Consider the following 26,344-nt stretch of genomic DNA (forward strand, 5'->3'; position numbering starts at 1 on the left):
AGTTTTGTATCACCAGTGCAATACATCTCAGTTTCTCATCTTCCTGGTTTTCAGAACAGGTTGGTGGTTCACCTGTGCAGATCGTTCAGCAGAGATCACGAGTGTGATCACAGAATGGTGTTTTGCCAGTCCTGACCCCTGTCCAACAAGTTTTGGACCACTTGTTCCACCTGGAACAACAAAGCTTATCAGTTAGTTCCATCAGGGTTCACCTGATTGCTGTCTCCAGCTTTCCACCCTCCTATCACAGGTCACTCAATATTTTCCAATCCAATATCAGACTCTTAAAAGATCTGGACAGGTTATACCTCCATGTCATGGATCCTGTTCTTGCCTGGGACTTAAATCTGTTGCTAACAAGATGATGGTCTGCCTTTTGAACCAGTGGGTACCTAATCTTTGCTGCATCTCTCTATGAAAGTATCATTTTTTTGTTAGCTCTTACCTCCACGAGAAGGGTGGTAGAGTTCTGAGTGTCGATGATTGACCCTCCTGACACAGTTTTTTTTTCCATGTCAAGATATTTTTATGTCTGCATCCAAAATTCCTGGCTAAAGTAGTTTTGGAATTCCACCTCAGTCAAGACATGTACTTACTGACATTCTTTCCTAAGCCCCATTCTCATAAGGACAAGGAGAGGCTCCATAGTTTGGATGTTAGAAAGGTGTTGGCTTTTTACTTGGACTGGACTAGATCTTTTAGGTGGTCATCCCAGCTCTTTGTCTCCAGTGTGGACAGGATAAAAGGACAGATTTCCCACTGCTGGATTTATTTGATCAGCCCTTGGGGCTCCCATTGTCTTTCCAGATACTCCACTGGTATGGTTGGTTTCAGTCAGTCCTTTAAGGACCCATTCATTCCACCCCAGACAGTCAGGTGATCCAACATATCATGTCATTAACTCTATTATGTCCACTGGGTAGCAATTCTTAGTCAAGCAAGTCACCGTCATTCATGAAAATATTACAGAAGAGTCTCTCTTTGTCATACCACGGTAACTCATTCTACCAGATCTGCAATTTCTACAGTGTTTTTGGCTCAAGTACTTATAGCAGACGTTTGTAGAGCTGCAACTTGGTAATCAGTGCACACTTTTACTACTCATCACACTATATCTCCACATTCCAGAGATGTTGCCAAGTTTGGACAAGTAGTTCTTCAGTCCTTGTTCAGGTAGACTTCGAAACCCACCTCCATATGACGTGCCTGTGAGTCACCTAAAGTGGAATGGGCATGTGCATTCACTTGAAGAAAAAAAAATCTGTGCTTTGAGATGTGTTGCAAATGTCCACTTCATGACCAACCCTCCTTCCTCTCTATATCGGAGTCATTCTGGTACTGAGGGAGGCTGGGGGCAGCTCCACCCTTTATACCATCATGCAGCACCATACGCTGCCCTGACAGGTTCTGCTAAGGGAAAAATCTGACTGGTTCACTGGGTACACTGACTTCTAAAGTGGAATGGACATGTGCAGCACATCTCAAAGGGCAACTGTGATAAAACAGATTAGTAATCACTTTTTAACTGGAGCAGGGACTTGAATCTGACTCTCTTACATCCCAGGTAACTGCCCTAGCTACTGTGCTACAGAGTCTCCCTCTGGCTCAATGAATATTTAGTTATTTATACAAAGTGGAACAGGTGCAACAGGCTGGAGGAGAGAGCCCCATCCCCAAATACCCAAGCATCAGGGCAGTCACTTGGGACACATGTCTTCAAGTCCGTGCTCTAACCCAGGCAGAATGGGGATTCAAACCTAGGTCTCCCACATCCCACAGGAGTGCCCTAACTACTGAGCTGTTGGCTACAATACAGTCGGGTTTTACTGTCTCTCTCCCCCTTTCTTTGGGGTGTGTGGTGGGTTTTTTTGGTTTTGTGAGAAAGGACTGACCTGACTTAGGTGCCTAACTCCAGGAGAGGATTCACGGCGGAGAATCCTGAGCAGAGTTAGGCACTTCCCGTAAGCCCATAAGTCAGGTGCATAAAGGCCTAGATCAGTAGGCACCAAAATATCTCTGAGGATCTGAGTCTAAGCCCCAGCCCTTTTCTCTGCATTTCACACCTGATTTGTTTAGGTGGCTAGCTGCTCAGTTGCTGGCTTCTGAGAATCTCTTTCTTAGGTGCCGAACTTTCCCCATATAATGCATAGGAAGCCTGAGCACTCAACTTAGGGCAGAGAATTACAATAGGCAGCAGGGTTCCTGCGGTCGGGTGTTTCAGTGCTCAGCATTGGAATACTACGTACCTTTGAATCTAGCTCAACATGCTGCTAGGATAAGGTGGCCTTTGGTTACTTTTTTTCCACTTAAGACTTCAACCCAGGGTGTAGACCTAAATTGACTTAATGGATCTAACTAACGATGGCATTTAAAGATGGCTGGATGGTGCTTAAGGGTTAGCACTGTTTGTTCCCATGTTTAATAGACCTGCTTTGGGGCTGCCTGACACTTACGGTGGTAATACTGCATCTAATATAAATACACCCTTCTCTGTTTAGCAACTATGGCATGTAATGGCAGTTTTGGGGTGGGGGAGAAGGCATCCTTCATGTAAGGGAGGATGACACTATCACATACACAACCAGAAGAGGAATTTTGCCCCAAACGCTGAGAGGAAAGGACGTGGCCCTGTGAAACCACTGCCCCCCTGTAAAAGATTCCGATACTGCAAGTTACTTTGTCCTCATTTCCATTTTAAAAATAAAAAAGACGTTCAGCACTTACTGTGGCCTCCTGTCATTTCTCTTCCTATGTGTCATTGTGGTCTGGCTCCTTTCCTCCGCTGCAGCAATCTTTAGAAAGCATGCCAAGTTTCCACTGTCCCTCTAAATGCTGCAGTCTCTTATCTTTCCCCTCCAGCCTTTGCTCTATGTGAAATTCTCCCCCCCCCCCAATTTTCTTTATTTATCCCTAACTCCTCTAATGACTCCTCCTCTCTCCAACACCACCTCTCTCTAAACTTTCCTTCCTTCCTTCCTTCCACATCCCAGTCTCCTGGAACACCTACAACTCCCCTAGTCTCTTCTCCTTTTCCTCATACTTACCGCATTCTCTCCTTTTCCCACCAAACCCCTCAGACTGTCCTATTCGCTGCAAATCTGCCAATCTCTCCTTTCAAAAGGCCTCACCTCCCAACCTCTTTTTCTGCCCCATACTCCCTTTATCTTCTCTTTCCCCACATTCACCAGTCTTTCCTCTCTCTTATCCCAAACGACCTTACTCTTCATTTTGATTTTTCTGCTATTTTATTCTGTTTGTTGTTATACTGCACTAATCAATGTGATATTCCTCCTTCTCCCCCAAATCCTCCAGTTTCTCATCCCTCTCCTTCCAAACCACCTCATTCTCCTCACTATGCCTAGTGTCTCCTCTCTATCCAAGACTAACTTCCTCAGTCTCTTCTCCCTTTCACAAATCCAGCTCACTTTCTTCTCTTCCCCAACCCCCTCTTTCTCCTCTCCCTCTCCCTAATGGCATGTACTGTTTTTATTTTAATGCTGTGAACATTGTATGGAGAGCTGCACACAGTTTTTTTCAAGATGAACTACAAGGAACCATATTTATTATTCATGCATTTCCATTTCCTGCCTTTATAAGAAAATATGTGTACTCTTTGATTTGATCAATACATGCATTTGGTAGGTGCCTGTATCAATGTTTGCAAGAAATGTGTTGTACACCTAAAACAAAAATTCACTGACAAGGCTAGTTATGGTCTTTAACAGAAGTAGGGGTTTTATTTAGGGTTCTTTACAGTCCTAATATGCAATCCAAATGTATGCTGAAACTATAAACACAAAATATGAATGCCAAATGGAAATCCATTTTTATCTAATTTTTTGTTTAATTATGGTTACTTATAGACTCATAGGGCAAGTCTACACTACAGCGTTACATCAGCATAACTGCACCGATGTAGCATTAGACCCGCTGGCATAATTACTCTACCTCTGCGAGAACTGGAAGCTATGTTGGGGGGAGAGCGTCTCCAGCCGACATAGCACGAGTGTGGTGGACAGCGCAAAACTTGTGTCGCTCCAGGGGGAGGGTGCTTTTAACACTCCTGAGTGACATAAGTTACAATGACTTAAGCGGTAGTGTAGACCTGCTCATAGACTTTAAGGTCATAAGGCTCCGTCGTGATAATCTATTCTGACCTCCTGCCCATCATAGACTGTAGAACTTCAGCTACCCACTCCTGTAATAGACCCATAACCACTGGCTGAAGCACTCAGATCATGATTTAAAGACTTCAAGTTCCAGAGAATTCACCATTTACTCCATTTCAGACCAGCAAGTGACCCGTGCCCAAGCTGCAGAGGAAGGCAAAACAAAAAACAGGGTCTCTGCCAATCTGACCTGGGGGAAAATTCCTTCCCGACCCCAAATATGGGGAACAGTTAGACCCTGAGCTAGTCACCAGGGAAAGAATTCACTGTAGTAACTGAGACCCCTTCCCATCTAGTGTCCGATCTTCAGCCATTTGAGATATTTGCTACTAGCAGTCACAGATGGGGCACATGCTCGGCCTGCTGGCGGGGGATGGGTGCTCTGTCCTGCTGCTGTTGCGCCTCCCCCTGCTGCCAGCACTTCCAGCTCGCTCAGCCCCTCCCCCCGGCAGCCAGGCCAGGGCAGGAAACTTAGGGAGTGGTACGGAGACGCTTCTCACGCTGGCTGATTGCTCTCAGGGTCTCTGTGAGAGAGCCCGGCTGGGGAGGTGGCGGCAGCCCATCCCCTCCGCTCCCCGCCCGGGCCCAGCTCTCAGGGACAGGGGCTGAGTAAGTGGGAAATGTGCTGAGGAGGGGAGTCTTATGCTGATTTTTTAGCATAATTAAATGTCTGGAAAGCATAGAGAAGATACCACACGTTGTAAAGGTGCAAAGTAGTAGTATTATAATGGTCTTGTCTCTTGTTGTAATGTGATGTCTATAGACTTCCCTGGCTGGCCTGATTTTCAAAGACACTGAGCATCCATTGCTCCCATTAAAGTGAATGGGTGCTCAGCACTTCTGAAAATCCAGACCATTATTCTTATAACATAACCTGAGGTATTGCAAGTAACACTAAGATATTCAGGCAGTCCACATGTAGGGAAGAGACAGCAGCATCTGTTTCTCTCTCCTGCGGATATGGTCTTCACCATCGCTATTCAGCAGCACAGTTTCTAGAAGGATGTCAGAGCAAAGGCTGGCTGTCAGGGTTCCCTCCCCACTCTGAACTCTGGGGTACAGATGTGGGGATCCGCATGAAAGACCCCCTAAGCTTATTTCTACCAGCTTAGGTTAAAAACTTCCCCAAGGCACAGATCCTTTCCTTGTCCTTGGACGGTATTGCTGCCACCACCAAGTGAGTTAGACAAAGATTCAGGAAAAGGACCACTTGGAGTTCCTATTTCCCCAAAATATCCCCCCAAATCCCTTCATCCCCTTTCCTGGGGTGGCTTGAGAATAATATACCATCCAATTGCCTTTAATAAAAGTACAGACCAGACCCTTTATCTTTAAGACACTAAAATCAATCAGGTTCTTAAAAGAAGAATTTTATTTTAAAAAGAAGTAAAAGAATCACACCTGCAAAATCAGGATGGAAGGTAACTTTACAGGGTAAATAAAAAGATTTAAAATACAGAGGATTCCCCTCTAGGCTTAACTTCAAAGTTACAAAAAACAGGAATAAAACTCCCTCTTAGCATAGGGAAAATTCACAAGCTAAAACAAAAGATAATCTAACGCATTTCCTTGCTTTTACTTACATTTTTTGTAATCTTAGATGCTCATTTCAGGTAGGTTTTTAGGAGATGGTTTTTCCTGCCTGCTCCCTCTCTCATCCAGAGAGAGAACAATCAAAGGGAGCACAAACAAAACTCCCCCTTCCCCCGATTTGAAAATGTCTTCTTTTCTTATTGGTCCTTTTGGTCAGGTGCCAACCAGGTGATTTGAGCTTCTTAACACCTTACAGGTAAAATGATTCTGTACCTCTGTCTGTACCTCTGGTCAGGAAAGATTTTATGTTACTGCATACATAAAGGTTGTTACCCTTCCCTTTATATTTATGACACTGGCTTTATCTATACATATGTCTAACCAAACCCAGTCTTTACCACCAAACCCCCTCTTTCCAGGAACTGTCCGTTTAAGTAGTAGTACCTTCTCTATCCTGCACATGAATTGCCTGGATTTTCTTGATGTTACCTGCAACATCAAGTTGCCAGTATTTTGACTTTGTCCTTTTTCCTCTGGCTTGCTGGAAGGGGAGCATCTCTCCACTAAACCAGTTCCCGAGGTGTTGTCACACCTTCTAACTCGTTACATTGGTTAAAATAGTCAGTGCAATAGACAAGGAAATGAGCACATTTTCCAGTGAGAGTGCATAGTTTATATCTTGTAAATACATGAACCAGGGAAAGTACAACAGATTAAAAACAGTATGCACTTCTAGACAGTCTGCCATCTGAAAATGTAAAAATGCTTGTAAACATTAATGGGTTCTTAGAATCTCTATACCTTTGCGCTAGAGAAATAGCATTACTCTTCTGTGGGGGAAAGACATACAGGGAGAAAGAGTTATCTATGACTGCACATGAATATATGTGAGAGAACCATGGAAACAACCCCCTTCTCCTGACTCCCATGCCTTCATCATGTGGGCTCTTGCGTTTTACGTGATATAAGCTTAAAACACCCACTCTCTATCTTTCAGATAGACGCCATCTACGCCAGTCAAGAAACCAGCAAAAGTATTTCACAATGGATATAGATGATGAAGAAAATATGAGTAAGATGTGTATATTTACATCATAAACAATATAATCCTTTCTGCAAGAGCCATTTTCCTTGCTGCTGGGTGGCATACAGAAATGATGTGAATACAGTGAGAGGAAATTTCTGTGTGTGTAGAGTTCACTTTATATGTGTGTTCATTAAAGAAGAATTTCCGTACTGGGAAAGCTTTCAAATACATCTGATTAACACATAATCCAGTTACCCTTCATGTGATTTATATCTTCATACCATGATCACTAATCATCAAAGATATTTGTATTTCAAAACAGCATGTTCCCTCTTAGCCTGTTTTCTCCTACTTTGAACCTGCAGTGAAGTAATGATGATTAATTCATACATCTAGGGCTTGCACTGAAGAAATATGGGGTGGTATAGTGTATTGCTACAACATGCACGCATGTATCCTGTGTAGCATACTGTCTCCTACAAAAAACATTTCTAGATGTCCCAACACCTCTAGCTCTATGTACTTTCTACCTTATATCTCCAAATGCCACCCCGCAGAAGAACTGGAAGTAGAGATTACAGGACTATCCTAAACTCATATGAGGTCTGGGTTAGTGTAAGAGAGGAACTCCTGCCTCTTACAATCTTCCAGCTAGATTACAGGCTGAACAGAGATATTATCTGCCCTAAAGGTCAGAGCCTTTGTGCGCCAGGAGCGTGCCTGTAGCTGGCCAATCAATCAATAGGCAATAGATGGAATGAGATTTGAAGGGAACAGAGATCATTATTACTTTTGGGGTGTACCTGGGGGAGAGGAAACTAGGTAAATGGGGCAAGAAAGAGAGTTCGGGAAACCTGGGAAAGGGACAGGAATTGTGAGGTCATGGGGTACAGGAGAATGGAGGGAGGGAGGATAAAGGAGATCAAATATAAGGGTTTGTGAAACAAAAAAGAGGGAACATATAAGGAGAGAAATCAAGTAATGGAGGAAAGAAAAGGAAGAAAATTGTACAGTGCTCTGGCCCCCAGCTAGTTAGAGTAATAGATTGTTCTCATTAAAGGTTCAGTCTTGCTGTGGCACAGATCCAGCAAAGCATTTAAACAAGTGTGTAGCTTTAAATATGAATAGCCCCTTGGCTTCAATGGAACTCCGCAAGGGCTTAAAGTTAAGCACGTCTAAATGCATTGTTGGGTTGGTATGAAAGTACTCAGCCTCATGCAGGGTTGAGCCCTAATTACTTACAGAAAGAAATATTGCAACCACATCATTATGCAGTTATCTCATTTTAAAGGTATTTGGTCTTTTAACCATCCTTATTTGTTGTGAATGATAATGAAGTAGTGTATATGTGTTGCTCTTGAAGTACTGTGCATGAAAATCTCCTATGCTTTACTGTAAATTGTTCAGTGCTGTTTAAACACAAGCATTTATTTATTCTGTCCCTGAATTGTAAAGCTAACATATATCATACGCTTTCTTTGACAAAGGTACTGACATCCTAACAGTACAGCAAGGCCTTGTATGGGAAAGATACAGTTTTACCCGGGAAGTTACAGTGCATTTTTACTGGGAAATCAAGAAGCTGGACTGCTGTAAAATGACTTCATTTTATTAAAATTCAGTCTTCTGGGCTGTGTTTCTTTAATTAAAATACTAGCTTGGGTTGGCCTGTGTTTGCTGCATATGCAATATCATAGCCTCCAATTATAATCTCTATTTTACCTGCAGAGACTAAAACTCAAATCAAATTGGTTGTGCAAAATTTTAACGCAATGGTTATATTTTTTTTCTAAAATACGGAAAAAATTGAAAAAACATTTGTTGGGATTTCAGGTGAAAGTGGGTATAGTGCCTTTTTTTCTTTTATGCATTGAAGGTGTGGAGAAGGTGGTAAAACAACAGAAACAGAGGAAACAGTTATAATTTATTTATTGATTTGAATTTTTTTACCGCTCCACATTAAGCACATCCAGTGCTCTGAGTGTCCTTGGCAATCTTTTAAAAATGTTCATAATAATAAAAAGACCCATCAATTACCTCAGTATAAAACCACATAACCCTGCAACAGAATCAAAATACCAAAAATTATTTGACCTCCCCTCAAAATCCCTTCTCCCCACAAAATTCATCCCATTGCCCAGATCTACCCATCAGTTTGTGGCTGAGGGAGAAGAGACGGGCCTTGCAGCACACCCTGAATTCAAAACCGATTCAGTTTGATGGATCCCCTTACTGCTGTACTGATCTCTTTCTATTTTTCCAAGTTTCTTCCCACAAAACTCATCCAGAGAGTGCTCACGCATGTGTAGTTGGTCTCGTCACTGCTCCACACGCCTGCTGCAAGGGAAGTTGCCCTTGCTAAGAGTTCCCCAAGAAAGTTAATGAGAACAGCAGTAAAGAGGATGACAACATTTTTGCTAGCTCTGCCTTAACCAAGAGGGTGAAATTTAGGCAAGGGAGGCAGAACACGGAGAATATTATTTTCATCAGATGGGGGGACTGCCCCCATGGACCACCTTACCTTCATGCATTTGTTAACTATGTCTTTGACCAGGAAACTCAAAAATAAACAGGCACACTTGTAACAGATGCCTCCTCTCTTCAAAGAGGTAAATGTTTTCTTTATAGCACGCCTTCCTTCCTTGCTCTGGTGCCTTATACTTAGTAAAGCTCCGGGGAAAGAAAGTTTCAATGGCAAAACTTGTTTCTTTTTCTGCTGAAAATGTCAATGGCTGATCCTTTTTTGCCAACTCAGATATTACAAAAATGCCTGAAATCTCCTGTCCACCCTGGAATATTTTTTAATGTACATAAAACAAATTAGCTTGTCTGAGAAATGGCTCACTCTCAAGTTATCTGGGGCCAAGATTTTCAAAAGTTGTATCCTGCAGTCAGACATCTAAATTCATATTTAGACTAGTTTGCAGAAGTTCTGAGCACAAAACAGCTCTCATTGACCATAATGGGAGCTGTGAGGTGTGCAGCACTTTTGAAAATCAAAGATGCTTAAATACATGTTTAGAGTCTAACTTTTTGAAAATCTTGACCCGAGTGGTTAAATGACCACTGGAAGAGTGTGTATCCTCACCAAGGAGAGGTTCAAGTGGACATCTCTTCACCTGTTCAACACAAAAGCTGATTTGAAAAAAGTTGTATCCATTTTGCTCAGTGCAGTGTTTTAACAGTTCAGAGAGTGAAGCCTTTCTTTCAGCCTATCAGCTAAGAATTGTACTTGCCAATACAGTTGTTGGTATTGATATTTCTGAGCATGCTGCTGGGTCTAATGGATATTTTGTTGAAAACTGTGACACCAGCAGCACAAGATCTAATGTCAGGTTATAAACCGATTTCTTTTCATCATGTTTTAGTATTCGTTTCACATTCAAATGAGAATTTATAGCTAGATGTTCAGAGGATCTCAGGTGTCATACCTTTATGAAGTGACCAGCTGTTCAAAAGCTCCCGTTAGGACAATAGGAGCAGCTGTAGGCTGAGCACTTTTGAAATGCTTACCACTTCATATAGGGGTCTGAGCTCTTTTCAAAATCGGATCCATAATCTTTAAATAAACATTAATACTTAAATATAAACGGTTTTGTTTCCAGACTAAATTACAACAGAACCTCAAAGATACGAACGCCAGAGTTACAGACTTACCGGTCAGCCAGACACACGGTCAGGCAGCAGGGGAGACAAATTAAAACCAGCAAGTACTGTACTGCTTCAGGGCTTTAGCCCTGGGATGCAGGGCTTCAGCCATGCGGGGGGTTGGGTCTGCAGCCGCAGGGTTGGGGTGGGGGTTGAGGCTTCAGGTGGGGGGAGCCTCAGGGCTTCTGACCCTCGGGAGCACCGGGGCTCAGGGCTTCTGACCCACGGGGGTTACTGGGGCTCAGGGCTTCATCCCAGCAGGGGGCGCCAAGGCTCAGGGTTTCAGCCCTCCGGGTCCGTTCCCAGCTTCAGCCCCGCGGGGGGTGTCGGGGCTCAGGGCGTTAGCTACAAGGGGAGTGCCGGTTTCAGCCCCAGCGTTTCCCCTGTAGCTAAAGCCCCGAGCCCTGGCACACACACACTCCAGCTGAAACCAGGAGCAGAGCATTGGGGAGCCCCAAACCCTGGCGCCCCCCGCAGGGCAGAAGCTGGGAGCAGAGCCTCAGGGCTGAAGCCCCAGTGCTCCCTGCAAGTTTAAGGCCCTGAGATCTGGTGCTCCCTCAGGGAGAAGCCCAGAGCCCCCTCCCTGGAGCCCGAGGTGTCTGTAACTCCAAGGTTCTACTGTAATATTAAAGATGATTAGATCCACGTGCTCCTTCACAACTTCCTGTAGGAGTTGGTCTTTTTTTATTGCTACTGTAGGCTACTGTTTTAGAACCCTTAATGAAAAGAAATTTATAGATGGAGGCCATGATATATATATATAGCTAATCATTTCCCTTTAGTTTACAAATTATACCATTTAATAGCAAACTCCTGATGCCACGATACAGACCAAGTGATCCAAAAATATGGTTCTAGAGAAGATACCATTTTCAAAGGATCATAGCTCCAGCTAAAAAATCCATTGTTCATTTAGTAGTTTTATTAAATTATGTTACTTCAATTCCCTCAAAGCAGTACTACACTATTATAAAAGAAACAAAACTTCATGAATTAACCTGTTGTGTTGACTATTATAATCCACTAGTATACATACTGTATACAAAACCATTTGAGGTTCAGCTTCAGAAATCATTTTCTGATCAAATGAATTGCCAGAACATGTTTGTAATGATGAAACTATTAGTCATTTGGGAGTATGAGTGTTCCCCAACAATATTTATTTTACTTCTATTTGCCAATATTGTACCAATCTTTATTGTCCAGTCCCTGTTTGTTAACAACATGTATGTTTCTACTTTGGCTCTTTCTTTTGATCTTTTATTCTTTCCGAGCACCGAAAGGAGTAACCTATCGAGCTTTTGCTGGAGGATGTTATAAATGAAAATTTAGTAACCATTCCATCAGCTTTGTAAACTGGGTGAAGTGCTGTGTGTGCACCAGTATTTGGGGAAATTAAGCAAAAGTTTGAAATCCATCAAAGTGCAAGAAAATTTCCACTTTGTTTTGTTTAAATTCTGGATTAATTTGTATAATCTGTTATCATTGTGGGTGTATTATATTGCTAGATATTTGAAATCTTTAAAACGGAAAGGCTGGAAACTCTTAAACTACTAAAATTGCATTTTAGTTTACATAGACTAGTATAAATTCAGACTCTTTATTTGTAGCGGTTTCTTCACATAATAAAAACTAGGATTTAAAAGCTGTAGCAGGAACAATTCTTAGAACTAACTCATAGTACGATATCACCACCCAAGTTCCTAATTTCAGAAATATTTTGTTAACATAATTTAATTTGTTTTTATATAAACAAATCAGTTCCATGAATAATTATCAATGTACAACATGATTAATTTGTCAGGTTTAACCTGAACATTTATTACAAATCTTCTTGCTTTCTAATACTATCTTAATAAAGGATTGCTGTGTCTTAATGGGGATGTTTGGAATTGGAACTCTGTCTAAAATAATAGCAATTGCTTTTCCTTTGCAAAGAATTATAAAGTTGTGTGTAAATGACTATCAGAAATATAAAATTTCTTGCTAGATGATAGTACAGAAACCATATATATTTTTCTTCTGGAACAACATAATTTAAGCATGATTTTTTTTAACAGAATTCTGAGGAGAGATGAAGTATATCTATGACAGACTTTACTTCCAAGTTTTGAGGATTGATATCAAAAGAATAAATATGGCCACTGAGTTTGGCTCATTCCACTCTGCAATGCATGTTTACAGTATAATCTAACTACCTTTGAAGTCAATAGAAAGAAAGAGTCTGACTGGCTTCAGTGGGAGTGGGTTCAGGCTGTTAACAAGTCAGCATGGTTGGGTGAAAAACTCTAGTTTCTTGTTGGAATCTTCTCGGATAAAAATGTAAATGGTTCTAGATAAGTGCCCAGTTACCAGAAGTTAGTAATTTAAATGAGCAATATTGTTAAAATGGACTCAGTTGAACATCTATATAGATGATATATAAGTAGGGTTGTTTCAAGCAAATGAAAAGATGTAGGTGTATACAATATTTATGCACTCTTAAGCCAGTGAACCTACAAATGGAGCTGGTTATTTTTATTAAATTAATTAAATTACTCAGATTTTATATAACTTCTCTTTTTAAAATAAATAAAAATCATGTAAGATGCCTTACTTGAGCCACAACATGAGCTTAAATAAAAGTGAAGTGGTTTGAATTAATATGAAAACAAATATCTCACTTGTACTATTCTTAAATGTTCATTTTATTAGTTATTAATTGAAGGATTTTGAAATATAAGTATCAAAAATGTTGATTAAAATTATAATCTTTCTGGGTTTGAACATTTTTCAGAACAAAAGTAATTTAAAAATAGATCTTTTGTCTCAAAAGTAATTTGAGTGCAAAATAAAAACGGTGCAAAGTTTTAATCCCAGTATTAATAAAAATGTCAAATGCATAATTTGTAACTCAGTCATGCACCTGATATTTCTTGGGTTATTAAAATTATGGTTTTCTGTTTGTCCTCAAAGACATAAACCTGTAAGCACACATCACTTCCAGTTACAAAGATAGATAAAGGAATCTATAAATTTTGCATTTACAAGATCCTGCAACGAAGGCATTGTAAGTTACTCTTTCTGGGCACCACAGGTTCAAGCAGCACTGATGTTAAAGAAAACCGCAACATGGACAACGTTCCACCTAAGGATGGCAGTGTGCAAAATACCGGGGAGGGGTCTCAACTCTCCAATGGTGGTGGTAGCAGCAGCAGAAAACGCCCATTGGAGGAGGGCAGCAATGGACACTCCAAGTTCCGCCCTAAGAAGAGGAAGAAAACACCAGGGCCTGTTTTGCCGAAGAATGCTCTGATGCAACTGAATGAAATTAAGCCTGGTTTACAGTACAAACTTCTATCCCAAACAGGACCAGTTCATGCCCCTATTTTTGTGATGGCAGTTGAAGTTAATGGACAGGTGTTTGAGGGATCTGGCCCTACAAAAAAGAAGGCAAAGCTCCATGCTGCTGAAAAGGCTTTGAGATCTTTTGTTCAGTTTCCAAATGCATCTGAAGCACATCTAGCAATGGGGAGAACACTCTCTGTAAACACAGACTTTACATCTGACCAAGCAGACTTCCCAGACACACTTTTCAATGGATTTGAAACACCAGTTCAGACTGACAATTCCTTTTATTTGGGGTCCAATGGAGATGGATCCTATAGCTCCAGTATAGACTACAGTCTGTCCTCATCCACTGTGGCTGGTAGTCTTATCCAGTCCCCTCTTCCCACACCATCACCATATCCATCGACCAGTGGAAAGAACCCTGTGATGATTCTGAATGAGCTGCGGCCAGGGTTGAAGTATGAGTTTCTCTCAGAAAGTGGAGAAAGCCATGCTAAGAACTTTGTGATGGCCGTGGCAGTGGATGGTCAAACTTTTGAAGGATCAGGAAGGAACAAAAAGCTTGCAAAGGCTCGGGCTGCTCAGTCAGCTCTTGCGTCCTTATTTAACATGCAGCTGGATCAGACCCCATCTCGCCAGCCCATTCCCAGTGAGGGTCTCCAGTTACATTTACCACAGGTGAGAAATCTATGCATTTTTCTTTAATATGCTTAGACAGTGTCTAGGAATATATCAGCTGCTCATTTTTGAAACATTTCAAAGGATATTTCTGGCATTAATGCTCTTTGTTTCGTTATGTGATTTCTCCACTAATGATCTACCAGTGTGGAATCATTTTATTCAATTAGAAAGAAAAAATGCCACATTGATTTTGTTGATCTTAATTGCATGCTGTGTAATACAATTCACATGCTAGTTTAGTGGTGGTTGGTGTTAAGGGAATCTTGGAACAATTGTTTTGTCTCTTGTTCTGCTGCAAAGCCTGGACTGTGAGTTCAAGTGAGGATTTATTGCTTCAGATTGTTTGACTACCTGAGAACAACTTTTACCAAAGAAGAAAATCACTTTCAGCTGCAACAAATGCTCAGAGTGAAAGGTGTTGAATAGTGGTTGTCAAGGAGAGGTTAAAATACGAGGGAAAATAAGGTTAATACAGGAGTTCCTTAGTTTGACTATTTGACTAAAAGACGAATTTCAACACACAAGACCAAAGAAATCTTGAAATATTTATGGTATAAATGGACTGTACAATCATCTACTGTAGCAGTTACAATGAAGTTTACAATTGCCTTTGAAAATATGTGTAAAGTAAATATTTTTAACGAAATAACTAATAGGATATCCTAAGTATTGAGCATACCAAAAGTAGTACAGTAACATTTGGTAACTGCAGAGGTAACTTTATTGAGCTATCAATGAGAGAGCTAAAAGAGAGTCTACAGTCCCGGAGACTAAAAATTACACTTATTTCCTTTAGGTCTAGCAGGGTGAATTCATTGAACAATATTGAGGTTTTGAAAATAATAAGCTCCTTCCTTCAGGACAGATGAAATTAAGTCTTTAAAAACTATCTAATGATAGATACCAACAGTTCCAAAGGACAGGTTTTATGAACACATTTTGGCTTTCATTTTTAGTGTTGCTTATTGTGTAAGGAAGAAGCTTGAATGGTCTGCCTCTTGTTATGTGCAATATTGTTGTAGCTGTGTTGGTCCCCGAATCTTAATGAGGCAAGGTGGGTGAGGTAATACCTTTTATTGGACCAATTTCTGTTGGTGAGAGAGGCAAGCTTCTTCCCAAAGATCTCTGTGTAAGCTTGTCTCTCTCACCAACAGAAGTTGGTCCAATAAAAGATACTACCTCACCCACCTTATCTCTCTAAGTGCTCTCCAAGCGCAGTCTTGGCTGAGTCAGAGACCAGGTTGGTATGCTACAAGCACAGGATCTCTCTTCCCCTCATAATGCTGATGATTGTGGCTGCTGGATGAAGGTGTATCATACTGAAAGGGTTTTGCTAGGGGCTGGATGCGAGTGGCCAGCAGTTTGCTGGGACTCAGGAATTGCAATTTCCTTGACCAGGATTTAGAAATGTATACTGGTCTTGAAAATATTTACACTGTTCATCACAGCAATTTGCTTAACATTGAACTTTAAATTATGTGTGTCAGAAATTAGAATTTCCAGTGTTTTCATTGTTGTGAAAAGTTAATTACGTAATAGTTATCGATACTTAAATAATATCACAAAGAAGTTAATATTTGTCCTTCAGGTGATTCCTTCTAACAAATTCTGAAAGGCATTTGAATCCCATCCTTTTTCTGAAATAAGCAGTTTCTGTTTCCAAGTTCAAGAGGAACTAGAATGGTTTAATGAAGTTAAATGGAGAAAATAATCATACTTAATTATCTCCACTCTCAGTCCATTATTTTCTGTACTTTCATAGTGCAGTTGTAGCTTGTTAGCATGTCAGTATTTAAGGTGTTGGTGTTAGGTCATGCTTTATTTAACTTTTTCACTTATAGTCTAGAACAGTGATTTTCAAACTTCGGGTCACGACCCAGTACTGGGTCGTGGAGTGCAAGGCCCTGGGTCACCTTGCTTTGCACCCGGGGACTCTGGCGGCCGGCCAGTAAAAACTAGTAGTCCCTACCTACTCTGACACCGTGCTGCGCCCCAGAAGCAGCCAGCAGCAGGTCTGACTCCTAGGCAGGGGGGCCATGGGACTCCGTACGCTGCCCCTGCCCCGAGCACTGGCTCCGAACTCCCATTGGAAGGGGGTGCCTGCGGGCGAGAGCCACATTGAGCCCCTTCCGGGGTGCAGCGCGGTCCCCGGTGCCACGACAGGCGGGAAGCCTGCCTCTGCACCCCGGCTGCAACCCAACCCCATGCCCCAATCCCTTGCCCCAGCCCCTGAGGCCCCCCCCCCAACCCCTCATCCCCGGACCCACCCCAGAGCCTGCACACCCAGCCCAGAGCCCTCAAAACACACTACATTTCACTGAGTAAACATGGGTGAAAATCAACTATTTTTAATTATCTTCATCCCAGTCTCCATTTTTCTGGGCAGTTTTATACCCACAAGTAATGATACTGACATTCTTGCAGCTGCAGTGAACCTAGGAATATTACTACTGTAATTAGAAATCTAAATACTAATGTTTGCACCTACAGTTCATTGCAGGTACAAATATGTTGGCAATTTGCAGGTGTAAAATTGCCTCTGAAACAAAAAAGAGGCCAGCTTTGAAAATCAGGACTTTTGCGTTTCTCCCATGGCAGTCTGGCAATGTTATCAGAGAATAGGTCAAGTCAGCCTAATCAGTGAACACTTTTATAGGTAAGATCTAAATTCTGTAAATTAAAAAAAAAATCAGTTTTTTTAAGATTACCACCCATATTAGCAATAGGCCAAACTGTATAAAATATTCAGAACTTTAGATCTTTTGCAGTTCAAATTACCTTTATTTCCATGTAGCACCAAGACCTAGGCTTATCGGAATTGAACATTTCATGAAGCAGTGAAATGAAAAGTTTTGTGTTTGTAATTGTCAGCATTTCAGAGGGTTGACAAGATAGGAGGAAACAAGTCTTGTTCGTCTGACTAGTGTTACGTTTCAGCACACAAACGGCCTACAATTGTAGTGTAATACTTTGCTGTTGCAAAAAAATCTGAACCTCCCAAATGTCCTCAGTTAATAAATAACTAGCCATAAGAGTTTTCATAATGTTATTTTCTTTTATGCATTATTATTCTGCAGTACACAGAAATAAAAAACATAATTACACCTCTACCCCGATATAACGCTGTCCTCGGGAGCCAAAAAATCTTACCGCGTTATAGGTGAAACCGTGTTATATCGAACTTGCTTTGATCCGCCGGAGTGCGCAGCCCCGCCCCCCCGGAGCGCTGCTTTACCACGTTATATCCAAATTCATGTTATATCGGGTCGCGTTATATCGGGGTAGAGGTGCACTGCAGATATTCTTACATTGAGAGCAGTGTGGATGTTAACATCATGCTGAACACTTCTATAATTTGTGTCCTCTTATTTGTTTCTTGAAATTATATAGGGTTTTCTAATTTATTGTTAAAAAATTTTGATGGACAGAACAGCTGCCTAATTACCTAATTTCTTTGGTGTTGTCAAGATATTTATTCAATTTGCTGGTAAAAGTATATCATGTTTGGTCAGAAATAGTGTGGAGAGCAGGCCTGAGGGAACTGACAATGTTTCTGTTTGTGTTGCAAGAACTATGCTGTTGATCTTTCAGTGCAGTTAGAATAGTCTCTCTCTCTCTCATTTTAGCTCTGATTTATTATTTATTATTGGAAATCTGCTTTTAGTAATCAACCAAAAGAGTGGTGGTCAATTTTCTCTGCCTAGAGTAACTAAAGAAATCACAGAAATCTCAATCTAAAAGAGCATATCCTGCCTATGGCCTTTATTCAGCAAAGCTCTGCAACACATGCTTAAATTTAACCACATGCTTAAGTCTCATTGATGTCAATGGATGTAAATGGGAAATTAATTTTTCCAGATACTGTTAAACTAGGAAGCTTCAGTGGAGCTGTGCCAGTTCACACTCGCTGAGAATCTGACCTGTGGTTTTCAGGATGTTAGACAGGACTCAGCAGCACCTTTCATCAAATCTCTCAGCTGAGCTTTCTATATAACTAATTATGAAGACCAAAGGAGAGAAATAGAAAATTTGTGAGCAGCCTGATGTATCTAAGAGCCTTTTCCAGCAAACATTGCTCCAGAGCAGATGCTAGTCTTGTGTACTGTTCCATTAACTTTAATCTGCAAGTCAGGTAAATATGGCCAGTGTAGTGTGTCTCTCCACCTGGTGGAAATACAAGTCACTTTTCTGCTGTGGTCTGAGTGTTTTATATTGGCAGCAGATAAAATGATGTCTGGGTAGCAAGATGTGTGGATTATCCCTCTCTGCTTGGTATTTCCATATTGGTCAATACTAGAAGCTTCAGAAGGTGTAAAATCCCATAATGGACCACTGTAAAATAACATGCCTATTGGGGAAGTTTCTAATCCTCAGGCAGTGAATCTTAACATTGGGCAATGAGCAGGGTGGATAAAAATTGATCAGATTTTTGTAGTTTTTAAAAATAATATTTATTTAAATCAGGCTTTTTATTTAAATACAGGTTTATTTTTGTGTGGATGGAGAGGAAAGCCCACATCTTAGAGAAGTTATGTATTAAGAAGTGTGGAAGCAGAGAAAGAACTGACAGGAAAGAACTGCAATGCATGACAGTTCTTTCTCTGCTTCCACAGAAGCAACATGATTTAGAAACAGCCTGGATTTGTAAACTAAGGGCTGGTCCACACTAAGCCCCCAGTTTGAACTAAGATACGCAACTTCAGCTACGTGAATAACGTAGCTGAAGTCGAAGTATCTTAGTTAGAACTTAAAGGTACTTACTGCGGGTCCACACGCGGCAGGCAGGCTCCCCTGTCGACTCTGCCTACTCCTCTCACGGAGCAGGATTACCGGCGTCGACGGCGAGCACTTCCGGGATCGATTGCTTGCCGTTGAACCAGCGGGTAAGTATAGACGTACCCTTAGAGAGGTGACTAAGTCAAAGCTGAAGCCCAGGCTATGGGTCTGAGTGACAGGTAGCATGGGGATGTTAGGATGGTGGTTTTCTCCACAGTAACTGGGGAAGAGATGAAGGGGAGGGCTTGGCAGGGAAATAGTCACAAGCTCAGTTTGGAACATGTTGACCTTATGCTGACAGCTGAAGATCCATAGAGAAAAACAGGCAGAGATTTTACTTTGAATGAAAGGAGAGAGGTCCAGAGTCAACAGGTAGATTTGTGATTCATCAACATAAAGATGAGAGCTGAAGTGTTCTTTTTTAAATGAAATCACGTGCAGGTCCAGGACTGCTGTCACAGAAGACCTACGAGAGCCGAGGAATGGAATTTCTTGTTTGTTTTTCTCTGCATGTCTCTTTATGCTCTAAATTCCCTCTTTTATCTTCTAAATTCCTGTTTAGATTTTATTTGCCATAGTTTATGTTTAGGGCCCTACCAAAGTCATGGTCCATTTTGGTCTATTTCACGGTCTTAGGATTTTTTAAATGGTAAATTTTATTATTTGAGCTATTTAAATCTGAAATTTCAGTGTTGTAATTGTAGGGGTCCTGACCCAAAAAGTAGTTGGGGGAGGGGGTTGCAAGGTTATTGTGGGGGGTTGCAGTACTCAGGGCCGGCTTTAGGACCTGTGGGGCCCGATTCCGCGGTCCGGGTCTTCGGCGGCCCTTAGGCGGCAGCGGGTCCGCTCTGCGTCTTCCGCGGCACTGAAGGACCCCCCGCAGCCAAAATGCCACCGGAGTGGACCGCCGCTGGGTGAGCCTAAGGCGCGGGGTCCTCTTAGGCGCGAGGCCCTCTTACCCACAGGGTCTGATTCCAGGGAATCAGGGGAATCGTCCTAAAGCCTGGTAGTAGCACCTGCTAGCCGGGAGCCCAGTTCTGAAGGCAAAGCTGCCACCAGAAGCAGTGCAGAAGTAAGGGTGGCGTGGTATGGTATTGCCACCTTCTGTGCTGCTGCTGGCGGACTCTGCCTTCAGAGCTGGGCGTCCGGCTAACAGCAAACGCTCTCCAGCTGCCCAGCTCTGAAGGCAGCAGAGAAGTAAGGGTGGCAGTACTGCGACCCCCATACTTTATAACTTTGTCACACACACACCCCGCAACTCCCTTTTGGGTCAGAACCCCCAATTTGAGAAACGCTGGTCTCTCCTGTGAAATCTGTATAGTACAGGGTAAAAGCACACAAAAAACCAGATTTCACGGTCCATGACCCATTTTTCATGGGTGTGAATTTGGAAGGGGCCCTATTTATGTTCCTCACTGCTCTCTTCACTTGGTTGGAATTTCTTGAACCTAGCTCTTTGCCATTTAACCATACTTTTTTCTCCTTGCCTTCCTTTTTCTGTTTTGTTTAGAAGATTGCATGTCTTCTAGCTGTGATTAAATAACTTCCATGCTTATTATAAAGATGTTAATAGTTTATATTCTGTCTTTGGTATATTTCTAGGTAGCTTCCTCATTTTTAAACCTCTGCCTTTCTGAAGATTGAGTGTCACAATGTTAATTTTTGGTTCAGCCCTTCCCCAAATCAGGGATCTGGATCAAATCCAGATTGGCTCCCTCTACTACAATATTCTGGCAGGCCCTTCAAGCTTCTAGGTCAGTCAGATGGCTTATTGTTCAGGTGTAGTTCAGTGGATTATCTCCCACATGATATATCTGCAGGTATTTCTTCCCTCAGCGGGGAATTGTTGACTAGAGACATCACAGGCAAATCATTATGCCAGCTACAGTCCTTCAGTCCTTGGTATTGTGGACCAAATCCAGAAATCTTTCCAGAGGGAAGCAATTGATGAGAATTCTAATAGTCTGGATCACCATAGACATGTAACTGACTGACTGGGTGCACACAGGAGATCCCCACTTGCCAAGTGGAAGGCAGGAAGAGTATAAACTGGATGGAGTTACGAGCACTTGGCAAATCCTTTACCCTCAGTGTCTTTACACTTCTCTTCCACTGCAAAATATACCCTGGCTTGTTCCTTACGTCCTCTCCCTCAGCTCCTGCCCTTGGAAGCTGACTGTCAGAAGTCCCATGACTATGCTGACTTACACCCCCGCAAATTTGTTCTCACTTCCAGTTGTGACATTTTCCTGGCCAAGCAACTGTACATCTCCACCCAAAGAGAAAATTGATAAACTCCTACATGATTCCTCATCTTATCTCTCCACCTTCCTTCTCACCTTCCTTCCTATCACTCTTAGTCCATCCAGTCATGAATCTGGGCCTCTCTCTGACTTCTCTTCATAGATGACCAGCCATTATATTAAACTCTAAATGGCCAAAACTGAGCTTTTGATCCTCACACCTCAAGTCTTCCTCGTTTCCTGTTCTCTCCATTGACATGGATAACACCACCCTTTTCCCAGCTATTCAGATTTTTAATCTGGGCATCACTTTTAACTCAGCCCTCTTTTTTCACCCACACATCCAGGCCATTTCCAAGTCTTGCCTTTTGTATCTACATAATATTTCTATAATTTTCTGCCTGTCCAAATTTCCTAGACTCTTTTTCATGCATGTCCTCATCATCTCTTACCTAAGTCTGATCTAGATATAAAATTACCCCAGTTTAACTAAATTGTGATATTAAACCAGTTCAGTTTTGTAAGTGGACACACATCACTTAAGATCAGGTTTATGTCCATTTATTTTATATCAGTAATTTGATGCAAATTAATTACAGGTATATCAAATCACTCATGTAATTTACAGGTACAAGCTAAACTTACATAAGTCAGGTTTAAACTGAGGTAAGAGTGTCCACACACAGATTTGCACCAGCTTCATTGAATCAGTTTAACATCATACCTTTAATACAACATACAATTTTAATGCAACTTGTGCGTGTAGACAAGGCCTCAAACTATTGTAATCTCTCCTGCCTTCTGACCTTGACATCAGCCACCAAGTCAGTTACAGAATGCTGCTGCAAGTATCCTATGGCCAGAAGGGACCGCTGTGATCACCTAGTCTGAACTGTTGTGTAACCCAGGCCATAGAATGTCCTCAAAACAATTCCTAGAGCAGATCTTTTAGAAAAAATCCTATTTTGATTTAAAAATTGCCAGTGATAGAGAATCCACCATGACCCTTGGTAAATTGTTCCAATGGTTAATTACCCTCACTGTTAAAAATGTATGCATTTCCATTTGAATTTGTCCAGCCTCAATTTCCAGCCATTAAGTTGTGTTATACCTTCCCCTGCTAGATTAAAGAACCCATTATAAAATATTTGTTCCCTGTGTAGGTATATATAGACTGGAATCAAACCACCCCTTACCCTTCTCTGTGTTAAGCTAAACTGATTTGGGCTCTTGAGTTGATCACTATAAGGAATGTTTTCTAACCCTTTAATCATTCTTGTGGCTCTTCTCTGAACCCTCTCCAATTTATCAACATCCTTCTTGAATTGTGGACATTGTATTCCAGCAGCAATTTCTCTAGTGCCAAATACAGAGGTAAAATAATCTCTCTCCTCTTACTTAAAATTCCCCTGTTTATGCATCCAAGGATCTCATTAGCCCTGGGAGCTCATGCTTAGCTGATTATCCATCACAAACCCCAAATCTTTTTCAGAGTCACGGGTTTCCAGGGTAGAATCCTCCATCTTGTAAATATGGCCTACATTCCTTGTTTGTAGATTTGTACATTTCCATTTAGCCTATTAAAGTGCATATTGTTTGCTTGACCCAGCTTACCAACCGATCCTGATCACTGTGTATTAGTGACCTGTCCTCTTCATTATTTACCATTCCCCCAATTTTTCTGTCCTCTGAAAACTTTATCAGTAATGATTTTATGTTTTCTTCCAGGTCATTGAGAAAAGCATTAAATAGCATAGGGCCAAGAACCTAACCCTTCAGGATTCCATTAGAAACAGACCTGTGCAGTGATAATTCCCTGTTTACAATTACATTTTGAGACCCGTTAGTTAGCCAGTTTTTAATCCATGTAATGTGTTCCATGTTAATTTTATATTGTTCTGGTTGTATGGTACGAAGTCAAAGACCTTACAGAAGTCTAAGTATATTACATCAACACTATTACCTTTATCAACCAAACTTGTAATCTCATAAAAAAAAAGGATATGGAGTTAGTTGATTTGCATTAATTACATTACCCTTCTTTAATTCGTTACTACTCAAGTCCTATAACAGCTGCTCCATTATCTTGACCAAGATTTATGTCAGACTGACAGGGCTATAGTTTCCTGGGTCATTCCATTTACCCTTTTTAAAAATTGGCACAACATTAGCTTTCTTCTGGAACTTCCCCAGTGTTGCAAGATTTATTGAAAATTAACATAAATAGTTCAGTTAGCTCATCAACCAGCTCTTTTAAAACTCTTGGGTGCAAGTTATCCTCACCTGTTGATTTAAAAATGTCTAACTTAAAACTTTAGTAGCTTCTGATTAACATCCTCCTGAGATACTAGTGGAATAGAATCATCATATGATATGACTACGTCATCTGTTTTTTTCTCAAATACAGATCAGAAATTTTTATTGAACACTTCTGTCTTGTCTGAATTATTTATGTCTAGTAATAGACCAATACCATTGTTAGGATTCCTTTTGCTTCTAATATACTTTTAAAATTCCTTCTTATTGTTCTTAATGCTGCTGGCCATAAATTTCTGCTTGTGTTCCTTTGCTTCCCTTATCAATCTTCTACAATTCCTAGTTTCTCATTTATATTCATTACTATTACTTTGCTTTTCTTTTGTTTGTTATATTTTATTTTTTATAGCTGCCTTAACTTCTAAAGCAAGTGGGGCTTTTTAACCAATATGGCCTTCTTCCTTGAGTGTGACTTTTGGGGCATCTAGTAACATGTTCTTAAATGATTCCCAATTATCATTCACGTCTTCATCCCAGGTGATATGGCTCATAGTTGTTTTAGCTTTGTGAAATTGGCCCTTTTTAAGCATCAAATATATATATGTATATTTCTGGTCTGGACTTTATTTTGTTTGCACATTATAAATGTGATCAAGTTATGATCACCTGTACTTAAGCTACCATTAATTTTTAGTTCCTCTTTGTCTGTCAAGATGAGATCTAATATAGAATTCCCTCATGTTGTTTGCAACACTTCTTGAGTTAGGAAGTTGTCATAGATCGGGGTGGCCAAACTACCACTTGTGAGCCACATATGGCTCTTTTAGTGTTAAAATGCGGCTTGTGGAGCTCCTCAAGCTCCCCCATTCTTAGCCTACCAGACTGCAGGGTGGGGGGGAGCTCGGGGTTTCTGCACTGCAGCAGGGTGGTGGAACTAGGGGCTTCTGCTGGAGGAGGAGTGGGGGGATCTAAAGGTTCGTTCTCTCCCCCCCCCCCCCAAGAGCTTGAGTGACACACTCACACACTCCCAGGCATGCCCTCCCTTTTACCCTCAGTGGCCCCTCCCTGCAGCTCCCAGGTGTTAGCTCTGCATGAAGAGCCAGCAGCCAACTGCTGGGAGCTGCGCAGGGCCGCCCAGAGGGCAAGTGGGCCCCCTGAATCCTCTGGGCTTCGAGGGGAGGTGTCCCTGCAGCTCCCAGCTCTTTGCCGCTGCCTCTCCCCATAGCCACAGCTCCCAGCTTGCTGGCTCCAGCAGCTGCTGTGCAGGAAGGGGGCCCTGTGGTACCATGTGACTGAGCCGGGATAGCAAACCCTGGCCAAAATCATGACCCCACATGCCTGCCCCACGCATTGCCTGTTTTGCCCAGAGGGAAAGGGGGTCTCGGGGCTTCAGCCCTCTGGGGTGTCTCCCACAGGGCTGAAGTCCCAAGCTCCGGCAGGTGTGCCCCAGCTCTCAAACTTCTGAAGATTGTTGTATGCGGCTTGGAGGGTCAGTAAGTTTGGCCATCCCTGTCATAGATAATACTTACAAACTCTAAGGATGTTTTGTATTGGCAGCATGAGACCGCCAGCATATGTCACTCAGATTGAAGTGCCCCATGATCACACAGCTTTTTTTCCTACACATTGTAGATACGTGCATAAGGAGCTGGTCATCCTGTTCCCTAGTGTGGTTTGGGGTCTGTAGCAGACACCAACTAATAGCTCATCTTGTGCTTTATCTGTTAGGATATTTATCCATAAGTATTCAAGAGCATTTTCTTGCTAGTTATTAGTGACCCACAAACAAGTAATGCCATTTTTGATCTAGCATGCTACTTCCCCTCCTCTTTTGTCGACTTGATCCTTCCTAAACAGGTTGTAACCACTGATTTTAGTATTCCAGTCACACAAATCATCCCACCAGGTTTCAGTAATGGCAACTACATCAAATTTATGCTCATAAATTAGCAATTCTAATTCTTCTTGTTTATTACCCAGGCTCCTAGCATTGTTGCACGGGCAATTAAAGAATTTCTTCTCTTCATTTTTTTGGCTTGTCCCTGACCACATCACTGGCTCTTCATTTCTCCCCATTGGCCACTTCTCTTCACCACATAAAATGCAAGTGTTTTGTCTTTAAGACCCATAGACACCATTCTGTCTTACTGATCTACTAGTTTATTGAGCTGTCGACCCCAGCCTTCACTTGCCAAAATGCCAGCTTCAGTTGTCTAATTATTCACTTGTCCCCCAAACACCTCCAGACTTTCTCCCATACAGCTCCATGTGTGTGCGGAAAACTTTCTGTCAAAATTCGTAAAGTTGCCACTTTATCCTTTCATAAATACCTCCTTAAAACTTACCTCTGCTGTGATGGCTACAAATCTGCCAGCTGGCATTGGTCAGGCAAATGGTGATCTTTGACTTCTGCTTCTCTGATAAACTGTATTCATTTTTATTAGGGTTACCATATTTTGTGCCTCCAAATGGAGGACACTCCACAGCCCCCCGGCCCCGCCCCAGCCCCGCCCACACCCCCGCCCCAACCCCGCCTCCTCCCCAAAGTCTCCGCCCCCTCCCCTGCTTCCCGCGAATATTTGATTCGCGGGAAGCCTGTAGCAGGTAAGGGGCGGTGTGGGGGGAGGAGGCGCGGCCCAGGCTGGCCCCCCGGCGTTTCCAGCCTGGGTCGGCTCGGGCCC

General features: G+C 41.9%; 1 protein-coding gene across 14 annotated transcripts in view; it reads left to right on the forward strand.

The window, feature by feature from the left end:
* The window catches only part of ADARB1 (adenosine deaminase RNA specific B1), a 238,339-nt gene that overhangs the window by 151,967 nt on the left and 60,028 nt on the right, over positions 1–26,344 (forward strand). For 12 of the 14 annotated variants that reach the window (XM_034786332.1, XM_034786335.1, XM_034786343.1 and 9 more), the window contains 2 exons: positions 6,700–6,774; positions 13,454–14,385. In XM_034786332.1, coding sequence (XP_034642223.1) covers positions 6,700–6,774; positions 13,454–14,385 — 1,007 coding nt within the window. Of the gene's footprint in view, positions 1–6,699; positions 6,775–13,406; positions 14,386–26,344 lie in introns of all 14 variants that reach the window. The other 2 variants (XM_034786344.1, XM_034786339.1) reach the window with 2 other exon arrangements.

This window comes from Trachemys scripta, chromosome 11 (genome assembly GCF_013100865.1).
Source record: "Trachemys scripta elegans isolate TJP31775 chromosome 11, CAS_Tse_1.0, whole genome shotgun sequence".
NCBI lineage: Eukaryota > Metazoa > Chordata > Testudines > Emydidae > Trachemys > Trachemys scripta.